This window comes from Semicossyphus pulcher, unplaced genomic scaffold, assembly GCF_022749685.1.
Source record: "Semicossyphus pulcher isolate SPU_LCO1_2020_fin unplaced genomic scaffold, fSemPul1.0.p SCAF_4, whole genome shotgun sequence".
In the NCBI taxonomy this organism is placed as follows: domain Eukaryota; kingdom Metazoa; phylum Chordata; class Actinopteri; order Labriformes; family Labridae; genus Semicossyphus; species Semicossyphus pulcher.
The window spans coordinates 31,964,717-31,984,261 of record NW_027211715.1 but is presented as its reverse complement, the minus strand read 5'-3'; the positions used below and the strand labels follow the sequence as shown (position 1 = coordinate 31,984,261).

Here is a 19,545-nt window from a genome sequence, read left to right as displayed (position 1 = left end):
TAAAGCAACCATTAAAATAAGAGTCTGCTGTGTGATTCAGAGGTACCAGCTTGATTAATGTAAACATACACAGTCTGCTGTACTGTTAATTAACAGTATTCAGAACACCTAGCTGAGGCGGAGTGATGTTGTTCTCCATATTGCCACTCATGGAATGCCTCTTGCCCAATCAGATCACTTGGTCAGAACTAACTGTTGTATAACACTCCATACTGTTAATACAATATTTTTGTGAAGTACTTAAAGCTCCTGTGAGATCAGGATTAATTTAAGTCTGTTTCATAACCAGTGAAAAACTCCTCACAGGAGCGTTAAGTAAAGTACTGAGTCACAGTTTATCTCTGGATCTGAGAGGCAAAACATATTTCACAGTGATCAAAATGATGCCATACGTTTATGAACTTTTATATTTTGTTTTATCAAATTACAATTATAATGACATTTTTTGTCATTATTTCAGTGCATCATGAGATCACAGGTGCACAGGAACAAAGGTAAGTCCTGGGGAATACTCCTGGAAATGTCATGGTATTAGAAGCATTTATATTGAAAGACTACACATATAACACATTTGGATTTTGTTTTGACATTCCCACCAGAGTTTTATAAACAGTGAATAAATTCAATGTTTGATTTACTTTAAATATTCTGAAAATTATACTGAGTTTGGTTTGTGGCCAAATAGAAATGTGAGATGGGTGGGGTTCAAGCACTGAGTACGGCCCTGCCTCCATTCATGTGCAAATATCGTTGAGCAAAAGTTTTATATAAATAATCGATCAATAAAATTTGAAGCACGCAGATTGTGCTAAAGCTCGCGTGAACTTTTTTCACAGCTCTGTATGGGTTCTTTTATTTTATCGTCCTCGGGATAATGGCGTGTTTTTGTCTCTAGTCTGCGACTTATCGCCCAATCACGCGTCACACCCACAGTGCGCTGCGGTGACGACCACAGTTCATGCTCTGTATAAATGGGCAGCAGTGGACATAAGGGTTTACCCACAACCACTGCACCGGCACTTTTCTCTGTTTTCAGGGGGACATTTCGGACTATTGCCTCGTTTTACGTTTTACTTTCACTTTCAAACGCGTTCGGTGCGGGCCAGAGGAGCGTGATTCAGTCTCTACGGGACAAACAACAGGTGGGTAATGCAGCGAATTAGCTCATACAGGCCTGATGTTGACACGCATAGCACACGCAGCTAAATCCCGACACGCATGGTGCATTGCGTGTTTCACACCAGCTAGTATGCTGTTTAAAAATGGACGTGTTTGTGTTCATTTCCGGGTACTTGAACGCAGCTTTACAGTTGAAGCTGCGACACCAATCAGACAGATATGTGGAAATGCATTTGACGCAGACTTTGTTTATAAATGTGGTCCGGCTTTTGAAATTAGAAGGTTAAAGGTTTAAAAGGTACTAAAAGAAGACCCTTATGTTTATATTTGTATATGTTGTGACACTAAGTGTAATATTCTGTAAGGTTTTTACTTAAATATACCTTAAACTAAGTGGTTAAGCCACAGTGATATAGCTGACCATCACAGTATCTTGGGTGAGCATCAAAAGTTAGGGCAACATTTGAAGATTTTAACACGAAAATGATTTAAATTGGCTGCATGTGCATTAATTTAAAGGATTTAAGGGCAAAAGAATAGTCCCCTATCAACTGTAATGGGTAAGATGGCATCACTGAATCTCAGGTACAACTTTATTGGTACAATAACAAAGAGGGAAACCTCCTTATGTGATAGATTTGTTCGTCTAAAGCGTAGTGCAGTTTCCCTTGAAAGTTATGAATATGAAAAACTTTCTTACAACACAAAGATTATTTGGGACATTTTCTAAAACATGACATTTAGCTTCAAGTAAACCAAAGTAGGCTTCTCATGACCTCATCTCTAGCACTGCCTTTAGATGATTAATAAATGGCTGTTACTGATGTAATTGAGGCCTCATAATGTATTTTTGTTTTGTTTTGTAGTACTAAAGGGTTAGATACAACTACTTTGTGCATTGAGGAATTAAGGTACTAATTTGTTCTAACCTACACAAGAAGTACAGATGAAAAGTTTGCTCATTAGCTGACTCAGTTCAGTATACACATCAATGTAAATGTTTCTGATTAATATGCATGTTCCCTGGTAAATTAAAACATGTAAAAACTTTAAAAAGTGCTAGAAAATGAGGTGTAATGCATGTATATGCACTTTGAAGGAAATCTGTGTTTCATAACTGTGATAACTTTAAGTTGTAATATCTTGAGGTCTCTTCAGTTGGATATATCAGAGGGAGGAACTATTCAGGTTACAGTTTGCTTCACATAAACAGTGTCAACTACAAGATGTGATTCAGGTGCCTCTGTTTACTTTGAAAATTGTCTGTAAGGACTTCTGCATTAAAAGGAATCTTACACATTTCATATGCCGCTTGCTCGTTACAGGAAAACCGTACATCATCAGTCATGGCCGCCATCAGCAGCGCAAACACAGATTTCGCCCTGGACCTTCTCCGCACTCTGAGCCAAGTGAACCCCACCAGGAACATCTTTGTCTCCCCGCTCAGCATCAGCTCAGCTCTGGCTATGGTTTACCTGGGAGCTAAAGGGGACACCGCTGCTCAGATGGCACAGGTAAGACACAACTTCTAGCATATTTATAAAAGGCTATTAAATGCTGTCATCTTGGCCTGTTTCCATTACATACTCCGAGTTCAGGAGTTCAGGCTTTTGTCCCAGGTGTGGCAAAGATCAAAAGGTGTGTCTTAAGAAAGGCGAAGTCTAATGTACTTTGACCTCAATAAATACCTCTGAAACAAGTCACGCATTGTTCACTGTAAAGCAGAACATTGTAAAAACCAGCAGTTGCACATTGAGCTCATGTTTGCATTTTAATAGAACTGTAAATCCTTGTTCTTTTCTCTCTCTTATTTTGATTGTTGACTTCTGTGAGCCAGCTTTAGTTGAAGATCAATAACAGATGGATGAATCACTTAATGAATGCACTAAACACAAGGGACTTTTACGGATGTTGTTGCTGGTTGCAGTCTGCGTTTCAGTTCATGACAAAGACATTGGATGTGGTTCAGATCAGGGCTTTGGGCAACTATTTTCTTTATTGACCTGGCTTTGTGCACGGGAGCACAGACAGGAAAGAACTTCCTCTAACACAAAGTTGGAAAAACAATTGAATAGAAATATTTCCAAACTGTAGCATTAAGATCTTTCTTACTCATATAGCTTCTCTCTAGTTTCCTGATTTCTTAAAATACACTTATTCACACACACTCGCACAAAATCCCTCAGGAGCAATTTGGGTTTAGTGTATTGCCCAAAAACATTTTGACATGCAGACTTGGATCAAACTGCTAGTCTTCTAATTAGTGGACTACCGGCTCTACCTCCTGAGCCACAGCCTCCCCAAAGTACACAAAATTACATGGACACACCTGTCTGCATACTTTTGGCCGTCTTTGTGTATGTTATGTAAAGAGGGCACATAAATGAGCTACTTTAAAACAAAAGAAACAACTAATGATTGGGATACGAAACAGCTAAAGAATATCTATCATGAAGCATAAAGGCTAATATTTACAGTCATACATATATGGTTTAGAAACCAAGGAAAGCAACACATAGGACTATACATCCTTGCTTAAAGGAACAGTTCTCCCCTGGAAAAAGCTGCTGTCAGTCAAAGCTGGTGTTCTCTGTCAATATCAATATAATAATAATAATCAATACAAGAAATAATATTTGAAATTGGCGCCATAGCTGTGGAGAAAGTTGCTCAAACAGCTCGTGGTTTCACATTCTGCCCATTCTACATTCCTACAACACCCAGCGTACATTGCACCACTCCCTCTGAAAGGAACGGCCCAGCGAGAGACCGTTTCGCTGCAGGCAACGGCTCAGAGCGGCTCCAAAATACAACAAGAATATACCGGTGGATTGTCTAAAAAAATGTTTTGGGTCTGCAGTCTACATTTCAAACCTGACGATTTTGAACGAGACATGACATCGGAGGCGGGCGTCCTAGATTGAGGAAGTGCAGTTTAGCAAAATGGCACTAGCTGCCCTTCATAGCATGATAGGACTGAGGTTGAAAATCGGCAAACTGGCCCTTTAATAAATGTGTAAGTGTATGGATTATTATTTGCACTGCATGGTCATAGGTTTACCTTCACATAGAGTTTCTCTGTTTATGAAATATAAATATAACATTAAATACTTCTAATATCTAAGGGGGGGTGGACAGGTACTTACTGGTCTGTCCCATGTTCATTGTGTGTCTTGTGATGTAATTGATAAATTGAAAAACAAAATAAAAAGACCTTGATCAAAAAAAAAAAAAACTTGTCTTGTTCAGAGTCCAGGGTTTGAAGGTGTAAGTGGTCGCAGGGATAGTTTTAGGGTTTAAATGGGGATGCGACATTCCTAAGTTTGGGAATTGCTGGCATAGAGGCTTGACAATATTACACATCATATAACTTGAAGATTTGTCTAAAAAAGTAAACTTTTTGAAGTCAGACTTTATCATCTGTTCTTTATACTCTACACTTCTAAAATTAGATTTTAAAATTTGCAATATATCACCCTGATAAAAGTATTGAAATAAAACTGTATGCTTGAATCGTAACCCCCGTATCGTGATACAGATCGGATTGTGAGTTTCTTACCAATACACAGCCCTACTGTTAAGCACAAGCTATGTTACAGTAACATGGCTAACAACATGGTAACAATTTTTTTTTCTAATAATAAAATCCGTTGTTTCAAACTGTCCCGCAGGCGCTCTCATTCGGCTCCGGTGAAGGCGTCCACGCAGACTTCCAGGCACTGAACGCCGACATCAACTCACCGTCTTCATCTTACATCCTGAAACTAGCCAACCGTCTGTACGGAGAAAAAACTGCCAACTTCCTACCAGTGAGTTTTCAGTTTAGTCCTACTGTTGTGTATTGGTGTATCTAAAATATGAATGTCCAGGATGAGACATCTTTGGGTCAGCATGATTAATGTTACAGACAGAAAAGTATTACCGTGATGATGAGGTGCGACAGGTGAGTAATCCACATTACTGTTTGCTGATTCTTGTCCTTAGTTATTGTTGACGTGCTCATGCTAAGAACCACCTATGCTCAATTAACTTCCTGCTCACCTGTGACCTTTTAACACCTGACCAACATCACCTGACCAGTGACCTCACAGAAAAGGCACATACCACCATCTAGTGGTCAATGTGAATAGTTCAATAAATATTTACAGACAACTATACTCATAGATACTCATATTGAATTAATAACTTTATATGACTGGATATAAAGATGGTTTTTGCTCTTTGCAGAATTTCCTTGACGCCACACAGAAGTACTACCAGGCAGATCTGAAGGCCGTGGATTTCATTGGAGCTCCAGAGGGCTGCAGAGAGGAGATCAACGGCTGGGTCGAGCAGCAGACAGAAAGTTAGCTGTTACGTCTTGATTGGACATAAAATCATCCTATATTAACTTTAAAAGCAATGATTTAATACGTTCTTCTGTGAATTGTCTGTGTACTTCCTTTCAGATAAGATTAAAGACCTTCTGAAGCCAGGAACCGTCAGTTCTATGACAAGATTGGCTCTGGTTAATGCCATCTACTTCAAGGGAAACTGGAAGAGCCGCTTTGATGTGGCAAACACCCAAGAGATGACTTTTAAAGTCAACCAGGTGAAAACTAAAGTTTTCAGGATTAGGGACATCAAGTTTAAATACGCTCAAAATGTGTAGCTAAACATCTTCAGAAACTAACTACAGGCTGTCTAACTTAATCTGTAACCTTAATTTAATGTGTTTCTTGGGCTTTAGAATGAGAACAAGCAGGTCCAGATGATGTACCAGATGAAGAAGCTGCCCTACAACTACATTCCCGAGCTCGGTCTGCAGATCCTGGAGCTGCCGTACGTGGACGAGGAGCTCAGCATGTTCATCCTGCTGCCTGAGGAGTCCGAAGACGGCTCTGACCCTCTGCTGAAGGTACACAACCAGAAACCAGTTCTTCGAAATGTACAACATAGTTGCACTGTTCTGCTATCATGGTATTATTGTGGTTTGCACTGGCAACTACAGATTCAAAGACAATGAGACAACAGCAATCAAATCAATAATTATAGAATTTGATAAGCAACAACAAGCTGATGCTAAATGTACATATGAGCTGGAGATGCAGTATAATGTGTTTCTTCTGTGCCAGCTGGAGAAAGAGCTCACAAGGGAGCGGCTGGACGAATGGACCAACAGGGAAAACATGGACATCCACTCTGAAGTCCTCATTCACCTGCCAAAGTTCAAGCTGGAGGAAGACTACGAGCTGAACGACCCTCTGGCCAAACTTGGCATGAACGACGTGTTCTGTGCGGCGAAGGCCGATCTGTCCGGTATGAACAGTGAAGGAGGACTCTTCCTGTCTACGGTGGCCCACAAGGCCTTTGTGGAGGTGAACGAGGAGGGGACGGAGGCGGCTGCAGCCACAGCAGGCATGGTGTCGTTCTGTATGTTGAGGGAGGAACACTTCACAGCCGACCACCCCTTCCTCTTCTTCATCAGGCACAATAAGACCAAGTCCATCCTCTTCCTCGGCAGGTTCTCGTCTCCACAGTAGACAGAACCAGCAGAGGAAGATGTCGGACTAATTCAAATAAAAAATATACATATCATTGATGTGAAGGCTTTCTTCTTTGTTGTTTTTCTTATTAAAGAACTGTAGATTTTATTTACTTATGCACTGAAATTATAGTTGTAGCTATTCAAACAACTAATAAACAAGCTCAAGTGTTCACTTAATGTGTCTTAATTCTTGAATACACTCAAACAGCCTGTGTAGGTGAAAAGTAAAACAACAGACAAGCTGATTTTGTTGTAAGAGCAGTAGTAAAAAGTGGAGTCAGATGTTTAGTCACAGTAAGGACTGTGGATCATCTAGGAAGCAGGACAATTCTTTGGAAAACAATTTCCTGTTGAGTTTATTAAAATGCCATTTTTAATGCCTAAGGCATGACAAACAAACTCCATCACTGCAGTTGTATTTGACTGGCAGCAAAATGTAAGACATATTTCAAAACCTCAGCTGACAGAGTCATACCTCTACGTGAGTGTAGAAGCTAAAGTAGAAGAAGATAAATGATTGTTGTTTGGCTGAACGAATACTGTCTCACTCGAACAAGGTCTTGAAAGAATAACGTAGAAGTACAAATAATTGGTACTCCTATGTATGCATTATTATTTTGATGAATTAACTACAAGACTACTACTACTTCTTTTACAATAATTTGTAAAATGTTTTTAAAGCATTTTTGAAGTCAAACACTCAACATTAAGTAATGCAGATAAAGTTATGAGACAGCATTCCTGCAAAAACAAATGCAAAAAGTCAGCGGCAAACACTGAGTTGATTTATGATTTCCTGTTAGCTCTGCGTGACCCCGATGAAGTTTAATGAAAAGTGAAAACACAAATCTCTGGCTGTATTTCTCCTTTTCTCCACTAGGCGGCAGCTATTGCCTACAATGTGTTTGACTGGAATACAATATTCATTATGTTCAGCAACATTACAAATATGGCTTCCTGTCCCTGATTTAGAAGCAGGTGGATTTTTGGGCCAACACTGACAAAATTATCAACAAAATAAAATAATTTTTGAAACATGAAATAATTATTGTCAAACTAATTCATCGACCATTTGTTGCCAGCTTAACACCTCCAGTCTTCTTCTGTAGAGAATATAAATATATCTGCTTTAGACTAATAGCATGAAGCATTGGCACTTTAAAAATAGATTTAAAGAATGATAATAAAACAAAAAAACGACTTTTCTGTTAAAAAGTTTAACATACGCTCTGTTATTTGTATAAGTCGATAAAGAAGAAAAAGTTGCTTTGATTTACAAAACCGGAAAACATATTTTTGAATCCAAAAGTAAAAGTTGGACATTGCATCAAAATATTGTGTTGAAAGGTTTGTTGATTAAAATGTTGCATTTTGATCATTGTTTTACATGTTTATTGCTTTGTGGCAATTAAAACACTTTAGGCTGTCTTTTTGAGTCATGAACGGCCAGGCTGTTTAATAATGATACTTTATTTTGAAAGTGAGGAACAGAAGTAGCGTGTTATATTCTAGCTTGACACCGGCTTCTGTCTGTGCAGTTAACTGCTAACGGGTGAGAGACGCCTACTTTACGTATTTGTTTAGCTCAAAGTTACAGTTGGTTTACGTCACGAACGTGTTGCCTGTGCGGGAGGAAAACACTGTAATAAAAGAAACTTGTAGTTTAGTTGCGACTTTCTGGTTTAATTTATTTAGCTACAATAATATAAGACTCTTCTGAAAGGAATCAATGTGACAGCGGCTCCCTGCTAGCTAACGTCAACTTTGGCTAATAACGTTAGCTTGTGTGGCTTGATTTCATGGTCACAACAAATCTTTTTACGCTTCTAATGAAAAGCCGGTAACAACAAAAAAGTTTGCCCTGGGATACTGTTATTACAAAGGTAAGCTAGCTAAACAAGCCACTGTTATTTAGATAATTTTGGTTACCTGAGTTTGGCTTGATATAATTTACTGTCAATGCTCTGTTTCGCTTGGTGTTAAAATCACATGAGCTTGTAACGGCATAAATATATGCTTATAACTGATCTGCTGTATGACGTGGCATTTACCTGAGCCTTTAGCTTAGCAAACTGCTTAATTGGGCTGCCTGCAACACACCCACCTGTAGTCCCAAATGAACTGCAGCTTTGTGTATTGAGACAGTGTTATTATATGTAAACATTTACATGTTGTCTTGTTTGTTTTATGCCTTTGTTTCAAATAATTTAGTGTCTTGCTTCTTGTAGATGAACGGTCAGAGTGATCACACCACTCCACTGAGGGTGTTGGTGACAGGTGGGTCCGGCTTGGTGGGCAGAGCCATACAGCAGGTGGTCAGAGAGGAGGGGGGAGCTAAGGAGGGGGAAGAGTGGATATTCCTTTCCTCCAAAGATGCCAACCTCATGTGAGAACACACTATTAGAAATGCACGATATTATCAGCACATTATTGGTATCTGCAGATTATGGCTTGAAAATGACGTATCGGCATCAGCAGATATGTAAAAGAAAATGTTACATACAAATAAATATTGCATTTGGTACATAACCTAAGTTGAAGTAGTTTTCTTATATTGCCCAGTGAATGTGTACATTTTAAAAAGCACTGTATTCTCTTATTTCTGCATCTGCTAGTGGGCCACTACAATAAGAGTAGGCATGATATCAATTCCACTACAGGGGAGACTTGATGTTCTCTGCAATTAGGTGGAAAAAAATGTGCCTTATATATCGGTATCAAAAACGGCAATCAGCAAAAAGGGTTGGAAAATATTGGCGTATCGGATATCAGCTAATATCGTGTATCCCTACTCCCTATAGCTGCTACTGGCACGCATTCATGTTTTTGTACTAATTCTTCTTTTGATTTATCCATATCAAGTAAAAATGTCCAAAGTTTATCATTGTTATCGACAAGTTTTGTCTCTGTAGTCTCCTTAAACTGTCATTGTGGCCTTTTTGCAGGAACATGGAGGAGACAAGGGCGGTGTTTGAAAAACATCGACCAACGCACGTCATTCACTTGGCTGCTATGGTTGGAGGGCTTTTCAAGAACATGAAGTACAACCTGGACTTTTGGGTAAGAGGATGTTGCTCTTGTTTTGTTTGAAAAGATGATTGCACAGTGTTGCAATTTATTTTAGCAGGCGCCTTTTCCCAAAGAGATGCACATCTGAGAGTTAATACAACACAGGCAACGATCGAGACAGGAGGGAACAAAGTCAGTAAGTGCCAACAAGCAGCTTCAAGTGCTGTAGGACACTGGTGCTGACAGGCAGTGCACAGGGCGTTTTTAAAAAAAAAAAAAATCATGATCAGCAACATCAACAAGGTCAATATAGTCATCATCATCGTCATGAATAGCCTTATCAACATCAACAACATCTCAAATAGAATCAATATCATTAAGTGCAGAGGTGTTCATGGAAGAGCTGGTTTTGGGTTGGCTGAAGACAAGTCGCGCTGTGTTGCATGCTCTGAAAGATAGGGTCTGATTTTCCTGATGTTGTACGGGGCAAATCGACATGACCGAGCAATCGAGGCCACATGAACCTTAAAGGTTAGCTAGTCATCAGTCATGACGCCCAGGTTCCGGGCAGACTTAGTGGGTATGAGTTCAGTTTGTCTAAGCTTGATATTGATCTGGGGTTGCATAGAGGGACTAGCTGGGATGACAAGGAACTCAGTCGTGGATAGGTTGAGCTGAAGGTGGCGTTACACTTGTAATAATAGAAAGTTCTTATAGAATGACTTACTATATATGTGCATGTTTGATGACATTGATGTGTCTGTCCCTACAGAGAAACAATATCTACATCAATGATAACGTGCTGCAGGCGGCACATGAGGTTGGCGTGGTCAAGGTTGTTTCCTGTCTGTCCACGTGCATCTTTCCTGATAAGACCACCTACCCAATAGATGAGACTATGGTAAAGACCCCCCTCTGTGAGCTGGCATGTATCAGAACATTTTTAGATAGAGACTAATTTTACTTTTCTTCTTTGCACAAGATCCACAACGGTCCACCTCATGAGTCGAACTTTGGCTATGCCTATGCAAAGAGAATGATTGATGTTCACAACAGGTGAGAATTAAGCTCTTGGCACATGTTCTGTAAATTTTGGCAAGAGGAAGAACAGTTTGTAAAATGGTGTGTCTGATTCACAGGGCATATCTCCAGCAGCATGGGCGCTGCTATACAGCTGTGATTCCTACAAATGTGTTTGGTCCCCATGATAACTTCAGCATTGAGGACGGTCATGTGCTGCCAGGCCTCATACACAAAGCGTACATCGCTCAAAGTAAGTTACCATCTCTTTCGTAAGCTAGCAAGGATGCAAAGCTGTTTTTGTCCCTCTTCATACTACACCTAAACTCAGGATTAAAGGCAGTATCAATGCTCTTTTTTCTGCTTTCAAAATATGTCTACCTAACTTGTGACTATACCTGTGCATAAATACTTCCCCATTATTTGTATGTACGATTAGAGGAGGGGAAGCCCCTGGTGGTCTGGGGCTCGGGCACTCCCAGAAGACAGTTCATTTACTCTTTGGACCTGGCTCGTCTCTTCCTGTGGGTACTGAGAGAGTATCCGGAGGTCGATCCAGTCATTCTCTCTGGTGAGTCCCCATACAGAGCATATCAATATTGACAGCTGATTTAAATCAGTACTGAAGTCCCTGTCATGTCTGCTGGTTTGCAGTCGGAGAGGAAGATGAAGTGTCCATTAAAGAAGCCGCAGAATCAGTTGTGGAAGCACTGGGCTTTAGAGGAGGAGTGGTTGTATCCTTTTAATCTTTTGAAAGGTGTTTAACTAGGAACAGGTCGTTTACTAAAGCACGTGTTACAGATTTAAGTTAGCTTTTATGCAGCAAGTGTTAATACCAGTTTTTTTGTTTAATAAATAGAATGAGTTATCGATACCACCTGGTGGTTCTTTTAGTTTTTACAGAAGAGGAAGGAATAAAAGAAACGTGACGCTTTCCGCTCTGGCTTAATCAACCAGATAGCAGGTGTGAGGAAAGCAGCTGAAGACGCCAAAGAGTTTCTCAGCCGTAAAACAAACGTTAATGAAATATAAGAAATAAAATCATTTCATTTAGTTAAATTCATTTTATTTGGTTTTGGGGTTTTTGTTTGCTTACCTTTGTGAATTTGAGTTTGGTTTGAGTTGTTGCTTTCAGTCGCCCCTCTCATCGGCATCAGTCACAACAACCGTTCAAGATCATCAAACGTGAGTAAATAAAACAACCATATACGTGTTGGAACTGCCTGTACGGTGTCTAAGTTAGCATGGCTATTGGAATAAATAGGAAGCCACTACAGCAAGGTTAATTGAATATCGTGCACTTGAGCTATCCTTCCTGGGTCAGCAACATTTTAGACATCATGGTTCAGCATGAAGGAGGAACAACAAATGGGGCCTTTATACGGTCAGTGTTGGGTGTGTTTGTTCCAGGCTACTGTAGAAACATTGCAAACTTCCTCTTTCGATTGGACACAAATAAAAACAGATTTATGAAGAGGATTTTCAATTTCTGCAAATAGATTTCCTGAAATCTCACACACTGGTCCTTTTAGATAAATGCCTGAAAAAGGTGGCTGTCTGGAAGAATTGCAATGTTATTTTATATTTTACACTCTTTGTGCAATATGCAGGTAAAGATCCTAAAGCCTTCATAAGTACACGATTATTCAAAATATTTCCATGAGTTCCCTGTAGAGTCCTTGACCTTATGTTTCAGTTTGATACCAGTAAAGCAGACGGTCAGTTCAAAAAGACAGCAAGCAATGCAAAGCTGCGCGGCTACCTGCCAGACTTCACCTTCACTCCCTTCACACAAGGTGGGACGGACTTACTGGTTGTTATTTAGATGTAATAATGAATGAATACGGATGCTTGATGAAAATTCGTTTTTTGTATTTTTCTCTCTTTCAGCTTTAAAGGAAACCTGCGATTGGTTTGTCGCAAACTATGACTCAGCCAGGAAGTGAAACCTCTGACGAACAAGTTGGTACAAAGTCTGTGCATCAAGGACCCGTTCTGTTGGAAGAGGAGGCAAAGGTGGTGATGAAGGAAGAAAACATGGTGGTTTATCTGCACAGGCAGGATGACTGTTACAGAATGTCCTGTCAGTTTGAATCTGTCTGTTCGCTCAGTCAGATGGACTGAAAATCTGCAACACTACAGTGTGGTTTTTTTGTTGTAGACAATACTCTCGAGGTTTAATGAATAATGTAACATTTAGGCATTTTATTCTACATGTGTTTAGAATTATGTAGAATTTTTTCACTTTAGTACCATTGCTTATTTGGATTGTTAATTGACTGCTTCAATCTTCAATCAGGGTGCTGGCACAATCATTAGCCCCTTACACACTGCCAGTTCAAGGCGGGATTATTAAGCCTCCGTTACGTTCCGTCTTCTACGTTAAGTGCACGGAGGCGGAATGGTGGGGCGAAAGTGGAGGTAGTAACAGAGACGAAACGCTGTCTGTGTAAACTGCAGAGCTGGCAAGGCAGAACAGGACCTTGTGTGTGTATATGAAGCACGCACTGTTCGTTTACACCTTGCGCATGTTTTGCTTCCGCTGCGTTGCTTGGTCCAATGTAAAATGGCAAAGGCTGCATGACAGCGGAGCTTCGTTACAGCGCTGAGGCTGAACCACAGTGTAAAAAGGGGCTATTTCAGTAGTACTAGTACAAATCTTCTCCAGAAGTTCATTTCTTTACTGATTAACCTTCGTTCTTGAAGGGTTTGAAACTTTAAATGACCTTGTTTCACTTTCTATAATGAGCAGGAAGACGGTTTATGGTACGTTCGGTTTAACTGATGGTTTGTATGTTTTTAAACTCGATTTATTTGCACCAAGCTAAATAAATATTTTATACCTGTTATTTTCTTTTGATGTCCACTTTGTTACTGGGAAACAGTTATGAAAGTCAGTGTAGTGATTGCATTAAGCTTCAGACTCACAGGTAAAGAAGAAATAATTTATTAACTTAAAAAGACAAAAGGTGAAGACATGACCATAAAAATCTAAAAGTACAGTTATAAAATATGCAAGTGTAGTGCTCATAATCAACCGATGTTAAAGCAAAGCAGGCAGAACTTACAATAACAGTTTAAAAGTGTTTTGCAGAGAAAGCCCTCTCGCAAAGAAAGATTACACAGACGAGGAGAATGGAGCGTTTCAGGAGTGCACATAGGAGGTGAGCCCCCCCTCGTGGACTCTGCAGAACTCCAGACCCGGCACGGCTCTCTTCTTACAGGCTTTTCCCGTTTTTGTGATGCCACTGCACAGCTGACGTCCTGACAGAGAGCTGCCACAGGAAAGGGGGAGAGAAAAATGAGACTTATGACGGTAGCAGTTACATCTCATGTTTAAAAGCAGTTATGTTTGATCAGGAAGTCTGTAACACTGACCTGTTGCTGACAATTGACGGTGCAGGACTCGCACTTCGTGAGTCGTTCGCCATGTCACGTGAATCGTTCACTGCATCAAAAACACCTCCCAGGTTCCTCAGGGGGATATCATCAACCAGAGCCTAAAAAAATAAGACCACCAAATGTATTAATAATTCATGATGAAGAATAAATCTGTAGGTATCCTTTATATGACATTTACTCGTTGCTCACCGCTGAAAGAACCGTCTGTTGTACGAGCCGTGGAGTTGAGTAATTGGGTGTGCTTATAATCGGGATGAATCTGGACTCCGGCATTGGCCTTCTGTGAGGGGGAGATACTGCTGATAGGCCAAGATCACCTGTATACAAAGATATAAAAATATGAGTGAATGAATCTGGTATGGCATTGCTGGAAGTCTTTTTCAAAGGTTGGCTGTTCCAAAAGGTGCAGTGCTGTTTATTCAAACCTGAAATGAAGCTGTCCTGATTCAACAGGTCGTCTTGTTCCAGGAAGCCGTCCTTTTCATCTCTGGAGGAGAACAGAACATGACAGAATGCATTAAATGGAAATTATACCTACAATAATTTTGACAATTTTAGATATTTTATAGACAAAAATAATTGATAATAAAAACTAGACTCACTTCTGTGGTGTAGAGGACGGTGGATATGAGTGACAGGATGACACATGTTGCTTCTGTGGCTTCACGATGTCACATGGGGCGAGCGGCAGAGGTGCAGCTGGCTTACCTCTAAACTGGAAGCAGGCAAACAACTGATTCACAAACCAGTGACCTGCAGGTACGAAAGTAAAATAAACAAGTCAAAGAGAACGTTGGAGACATATATTGCTTCGTGGTTTAAGCCTTAAAGGGTCAGTTCACCGATTTTCAACCTCAGTCCTATCATGCTATTATAATAATAAATAATGTTATTTATATAGCGCTTTAAAAAAAAGGTACTCAAAGGCATTTTACATGAAAGAAAGAACAGTAGCAAATACATTAAAAACAAAAACAAAGTACAAGACTTACAGTTAAATATGTATATATAAAGGTAAGAGGAAGTTAAAAAAAAGAAATCATAGGTTTAAAGCAGATTTAAATAGATGGGTTTTGAGTGTGTTTTGTTTATGGGGAGCTAATGCTATTATGGTTGAAAAAAAAAAAAAAAGCAATTTCACTCTGTGCCTTTGGAGGACTCTATCCGCTTCTCCAATGGGCCCTAGAAAACCTCCGCCAGACTACGTAAAACGCGTCATCTGGCGGAGGCCTGGGAGCTCGCTAAACTACACTTCCTCAATCTAGGACGCCCGCCTCTGATGTCATGACTCGTTCAAAATCGTCAGGTTTAAATTGTAGACTGCAGACCTGAAGATTTTTTAGACGACCCACCGGTATATTCTCGTTAATTTGGGATTCTGTACCGCCTTGAACCATTGCCTGCAGCGATCAATGTCCTTGACAGGAAAACGGTAGTATTTCACTCCAGCGTCTCTCGCTGCGCCTTTCTTTTCAGAGGGAGTGGCGCTATGCACGCTGGGTGTTGTAGGAATGTAGAATGGGCAAAACCATGAGCTGTTTGTACGACTTTCTCCACAGCTATGGCGCCAATTTCAAATATTATTGCTTCTATTGATTACAGAGAACACCAGCTTTGACTGACAGTGGCTTTTTTCAGGAGAGAATTGCTCCTTTAAGTTCGTACCCAGAGAGAGCGTGAGCAGCAGCAGGCTGAGGCCGGTGAGATCCAGCGCCGGCTGCTGGTTGACCTCTGCGACTGCGTTCAGAGGGACAGTGAGCAGCAGCATCGCTCGAGAGAAAGCTGGACAGCGCAGGAACGTCAGCAGGACTGCACACAGGACAAAGTATCCTGTGTGTGCAACGCACGTCCACATGGCTGTCAGGCTCAAACCTGTAATCACAAGAACAGAGGCAGCTGATATTAATCCATGAAAGGAGCAGCAATATGTATGTGGTTTCTGACTTCTTATGACTACAGAGGATGATTTTGGTAGATTTTTTCTTTTGCTAATTAAATACCCTTGAACCATAGAATGTAAAGAGTTTTATGCTTAGATTAATGACTGAAATGATGATCAATCATTGTTCATCACATAAAACATAATTTAATCTATTAAAACTACATGAAAATGAGATGATAGAAGGCCTATCTTACCTGCCCAGCCCAGGTAGCCCTGGATCATGTGAAGCCTCTCCTCGATGCGGCTCTGCATGTTATCCAGGTAGTGCAGCAGGAATCCCAGCGTGCTGTTCATGCGCTCCATTTTGTTCATCAGGTCAGTGTAGTACTGAGACGTCTGGTCCTGGTACTGCAGGAACTCCACCATGCTGTGGTCTGATCAGACACAGGGGGAATAAAGAAAGAAAGATAACACTGATTTGATCCAAAAGTTTTAAAATGTTGTGATGAATTTACACGAGAAACTCTGTTTTGTTACCAATTTTTTGGTAGATGTCCTGAGCTTGGTGTCTGACGTCTGAGAGGTCTTTGACGATGGCGTTGTGGCTGTCCTGCACCTCTGAGCCCTGGATCTGCAGATGCTCACTCACATTCTCTAAAAAGGAGGACAGGCAGCAGTGGATAAACATTTCATACTACATCATGTGACCCTAACTGGAGAGTTTAAATTAATTTTGAGGGGGCATTGTCCACAAATCAATGGTGGATTGCGTTCGTCTTGGATGGATAAATTATTAAAACAGACTGGATGTAATTAAATTCTCTCCACAGGTTCCTGAGATTTTTTCAGGACATTGACTGATGTTAAAGTAAACTTTGACCTTCGAGTATAAAATGTCATCAGAAAAGACAAAAGGCTAAACATAGAGGAGCACATAAACTCTCACCCATTTTCTTTGTGATGCCCTGAATGAGCTGAGCTACCAGTTCCTGTCCGGAGGCGATGAGGGCTTTCTCCTGGCCCAGACGCTCCAGGTTGTCCCTCAGTGAACTCTCCATCTGCCCCTGACCCTCGTACAGTTTCCCCTGTTGTTCCTGCAGAGCGCTGTGACCGTCCAGCAGCTTGTCCAGGGAGGCTGCAGTCAGCTCCCTCAGCTCCTTCTGGCCCTCCTGTTATTACACACCATGTCATCAAAGCAACACAGGATCGGATTGTTTGCCGCATGCTGTGCAGAAACCTGAAATGTACCTTCAGGTCTTTCATGGCGTCCAGTTGGTTTGTGGCTGTGGAGATGAGCGCGTTGACGGTGTGCTCCGCTCTGCGTCTGAAGAGCTGCTGCCGAGTTGCGTAGCAAACTGAGCGCGCTCTGTTGCTCACGATGTGGTAGGCGTTCCATGTGTCTGAATCCATGTCTGCTGTGCACTCTTTTATAGTCTGAAACATCAACTTGAGATGTTAATAGAGCTCCACAAAAACCACAACAAAAACGTATTTTTGTCAAACCTTTTTATTTTACCATTTCGTCCGTACACGCGTACGTTTTCCTCCCTTCCGACTCTGACTGGCAGTTAAACAGGACGACTCCCAGCTTTGCTAGCTGCTCCTCTGAGAGACTGTCACAGCTCGCTTTCAGCCGGGCCACCACCTGCAACAAAGGACAGCGCTCCAAATGTTGAAGGCAAACCAGTGGAAATGAACTCAACCCCACTAAGGTAAACAAAGCTTTCAGGGCTGCTAACATTTGAATTTAAAGATTTAAAGCAGTGTTTCTCAACATTTTTAGGACGTACATTTTTCTCAGGTTGTTGTGTGATTGAAAATCCACAATTTTAACAAAGATTTTAAACATCCAACTTTTCAAATGTGACCATTTCCCCGCTTCTTTCTGCTTTTAACATTTTAATAAATGTAATATTTTGAGGTTTCCCAGACTGTTTATATTCACAACCTACAACTGGAGGTCATCCCCTTAGGTTCCTAATTAATAATCACTGTATTTGTTAGTTGCAACCTAAGATATTATCATACAAGTCCACACACAAGTCTTAATTTGCCATTGTTGCATCTACGAAACAGTCAATTTTAAGGCTAAGATGCTCAATTGTACCCTATAATGGCAGCTGTCTAACGGGCTGATCTCCATATGCTTCGCATCAGCCAGAAACTTCTCATCAGCTGTCGCCATCTCAAACTGAGCATCCTTTGCGAGAAGAGCTGGGGCTACTGGTGGTGGAGGTGGTGCTGCTGCTGCTGGAGGAGCCTCCGTCCGCCTCAGCCACTCAAACAGCCCGCTGACACCTGGACACTGATAGCCCAGCATGATGGTCAACAGGAAACACAGGTGATGGATCAGGAGAAAACCCATGCCTGGAAAAAAATATAGGAAATTATTAATAATATAATTCAGTTTTTTGAGACCTAAATCATAAAATTTGCAACATTAAATAACAGCAAAATATGCTTACATACACTTTCGAAAGTTGCTATATTTTTTGGTCTTGAATAATGTCTATTCTCCACTATAAACCAGTTTGATCATTAGGAAGATAAACACAACAATTACCTTTGTTTCTGTTGCAACACCCGAATCTTATCTTTCTTGCATTTTACACTTTTTACATTACAGACCAAGTGTCACCTAACTTATATCAACCTCATGGTGTTTATTGCACTTCCTCTTAGTATTAATTCAACTTTTACATATACTTTCCCAAAACAGTTATTTTCTATGATCCACTCACTGTACAAGCTAGCTGAAGTCTACAGAATGCAACTGCAAATTATGTCCGCTAGGTGGCGACAAAAACAAAGCCACTGAATGATTTGTTTGAATGATTGATTGAAACGGTAAATGCAACATTCTGGATTTGGCTCATAAATATGAACTTAAGGTGTCTTGTTTGAGCAAGCAGGATGGTGCAAAAGTCGTTGCACGACAAGATAATAAATATTTAATTCATTAATGTATTCATATGTTTCAACGGAGGACAGCACTGAGGCTTGCCCAGGCATGTCTGTTCCACTGCACAAGCTCCCCAACATCGTTTTTACTGTTATCATTAAGTACAAATCTTATTTTTACTTAAAGCTTAACTTACGAGGAAAAGACGCAGCAAAATATAATTTTAAAGGACGATATTCGATTCAGAATAAGGCAAAAGCGTCTTTTTATTGTATTTTTTCTGCTTGTTTTAACACCGGGCAGCGAAATGAACAAGATTGTCACACATGCCTTATTCTTCAGTGTGCAAAATACTTTTAAAAAGCCATTAAGAGTCTTAATACACTGCATCACTTTTTAAAACATTAGTTTAAGCAATATGTGCGAGTAAAGAGACTGCAAAATAATTAACTTTCGAATGGATGCACGCTGGATTAACCCTCATTGTATCTATTTTAAAATCACGTACCTGTTGTTTAACGTTTGCAGGAGGGTGTTTGGTACACAGCTGATAGTAATGACAGGTAATTTTTGTGTCAACCTCTTCTCCGCCCTAAACGAGGAGGACGCAGCCAATCGCATTACTCGCATTTTTGGCGGTGACGTATATGAGATGTGTTTGATTTATATCACAGCGTAAACTCA

General features: G+C 40.5%; 3 protein-coding genes across 4 annotated transcripts; 2 read left to right on the top strand and 1 right to left on the bottom strand.

Annotated features, from left to right (window-relative positions):
- The first annotated feature begins 753 nt into the window (after positions 1-753).
- Positions 754-6,823, top strand: LOC138607017 (leukocyte elastase inhibitor-like). Its single transcript, XM_069679542.1, has 7 exons — positions 754-1,142; positions 2,445-2,633; positions 4,791-4,928; positions 5,347-5,464; positions 5,568-5,710; positions 5,849-6,016; positions 6,234-6,823. The coding sequence occupies exons 1-7, from the start codon at positions 972-974 to the stop codon at positions 6,639-6,641; spliced, it is 1,335 nt and encodes a 444-aa protein (XP_069535643.1). The 5' UTR covers positions 754-971; the 3' UTR covers positions 6,642-6,823.
- Positions 6,824-8,452: 1,629 nt separating this feature from the next.
- LOC138607364 (GDP-L-fucose synthase-like) lies at positions 8,453-13,494 on the top strand. 2 transcript variants are annotated; one of them, XM_069679951.1, is made up of 10 exons: positions 8,453-8,529; positions 8,875-9,032; positions 9,592-9,706; positions 10,428-10,556; positions 10,638-10,711; positions 10,795-10,928; positions 11,115-11,246; positions 11,330-11,409; positions 12,372-12,471; positions 12,566-13,494. In XM_069679951.1, the coding sequence occupies exons 2-10, from the start codon at positions 8,875-8,877 to the stop codon at positions 12,619-12,621; spliced, it is 978 nt and encodes a 325-aa protein (XP_069536052.1). In that variant the 5' UTR covers positions 8,453-8,529; the 3' UTR covers positions 12,622-13,494. The 2 variants fall into 2 exon arrangements, with proteins under 2 accessions (XP_069536052.1, XP_069536053.1); XM_069679952.1 differs by lacking the exons at positions 11,330-11,409; positions 12,372-12,471.
- A 170-nt stretch (positions 13,495-13,664) lies between these two features.
- Positions 13,665-18,324, bottom strand: bmb (brambleberry). Its single transcript, XM_069680516.1, has 12 exons — positions 18,067-18,324; positions 17,476-17,604; positions 17,208-17,393; positions 16,906-17,128; positions 16,497-16,613; positions 16,214-16,393; positions 15,743-15,949; positions 14,680-14,830; positions 14,503-14,564; positions 14,267-14,394; positions 14,054-14,175; positions 13,665-13,950 (listed from the first exon to the last, which is right to left on the bottom strand). Exons 1-12 carry the CDS (start codon positions 18,322-18,324, stop codon positions 13,821-13,823), a joined length of 1,893 nt encoding a protein of 630 aa, XP_069536617.1. The 3' UTR covers positions 13,665-13,820.
- Between the last annotated feature and the right edge of the window lie 1,221 nt (positions 18,325-19,545).

Coding starts and splice junctions, on each gene's coding strand:
- LOC138607017 (XM_069679542.1), top strand. CDS start 972: ATGGGCAGCAGTGGACATAAGGGTTTACCCACAACCACTGCACCGGCA. Junction 1,143..2,444: donor CTCTACGGGACAAACAACAG/GTGGGTAATGCA, acceptor TGCTCGTTACAG/GAAAACCGTACATCATCAGT. Junction 6,017..6,233: donor GCTCTGACCCTCTGCTGAAG/GTACACAACCAG, acceptor CTTCTGTGCCAG/CTGGAGAAAGAGCTCACAAG.
- LOC138607364 (XM_069679951.1), top strand. CDS start 8,875: ATGAACGGTCAGAGTGATCACACCACTCCACTGAGGGTGTTGGTGACA. Junction 9,033..9,591: donor TCCAAAGATGCCAACCTCAT/GTGAGAACACAC, acceptor GCCTTTTTGCAG/GAACATGGAGGAGACAAGGG. Junction 12,472..12,565: donor CTTCACTCCCTTCACACAAG/GTGGGACGGACT, acceptor TCTCTCTTTCAG/CTTTAAAGGAAACCTGCGAT.
- bmb (XM_069680516.1), bottom strand. CDS start 18,324: ATGGGTTTTCTCCTGATCCATCACCTGTGTTTCCTGTTGACCATCATG. Junction 17,605..18,066: donor TAGACAGCTGCCATTATAGG/GTACAATTGAGC, acceptor CCTTTGTTGCAG/GTGGTGGCCCGGCTGAAAGC. Junction 17,394..17,475: donor ACGCGTGTACGGACGAAATG/GTAAAATAAAAA, acceptor TTGATGTTTCAG/ACTATAAAAGAGTGCACAGC.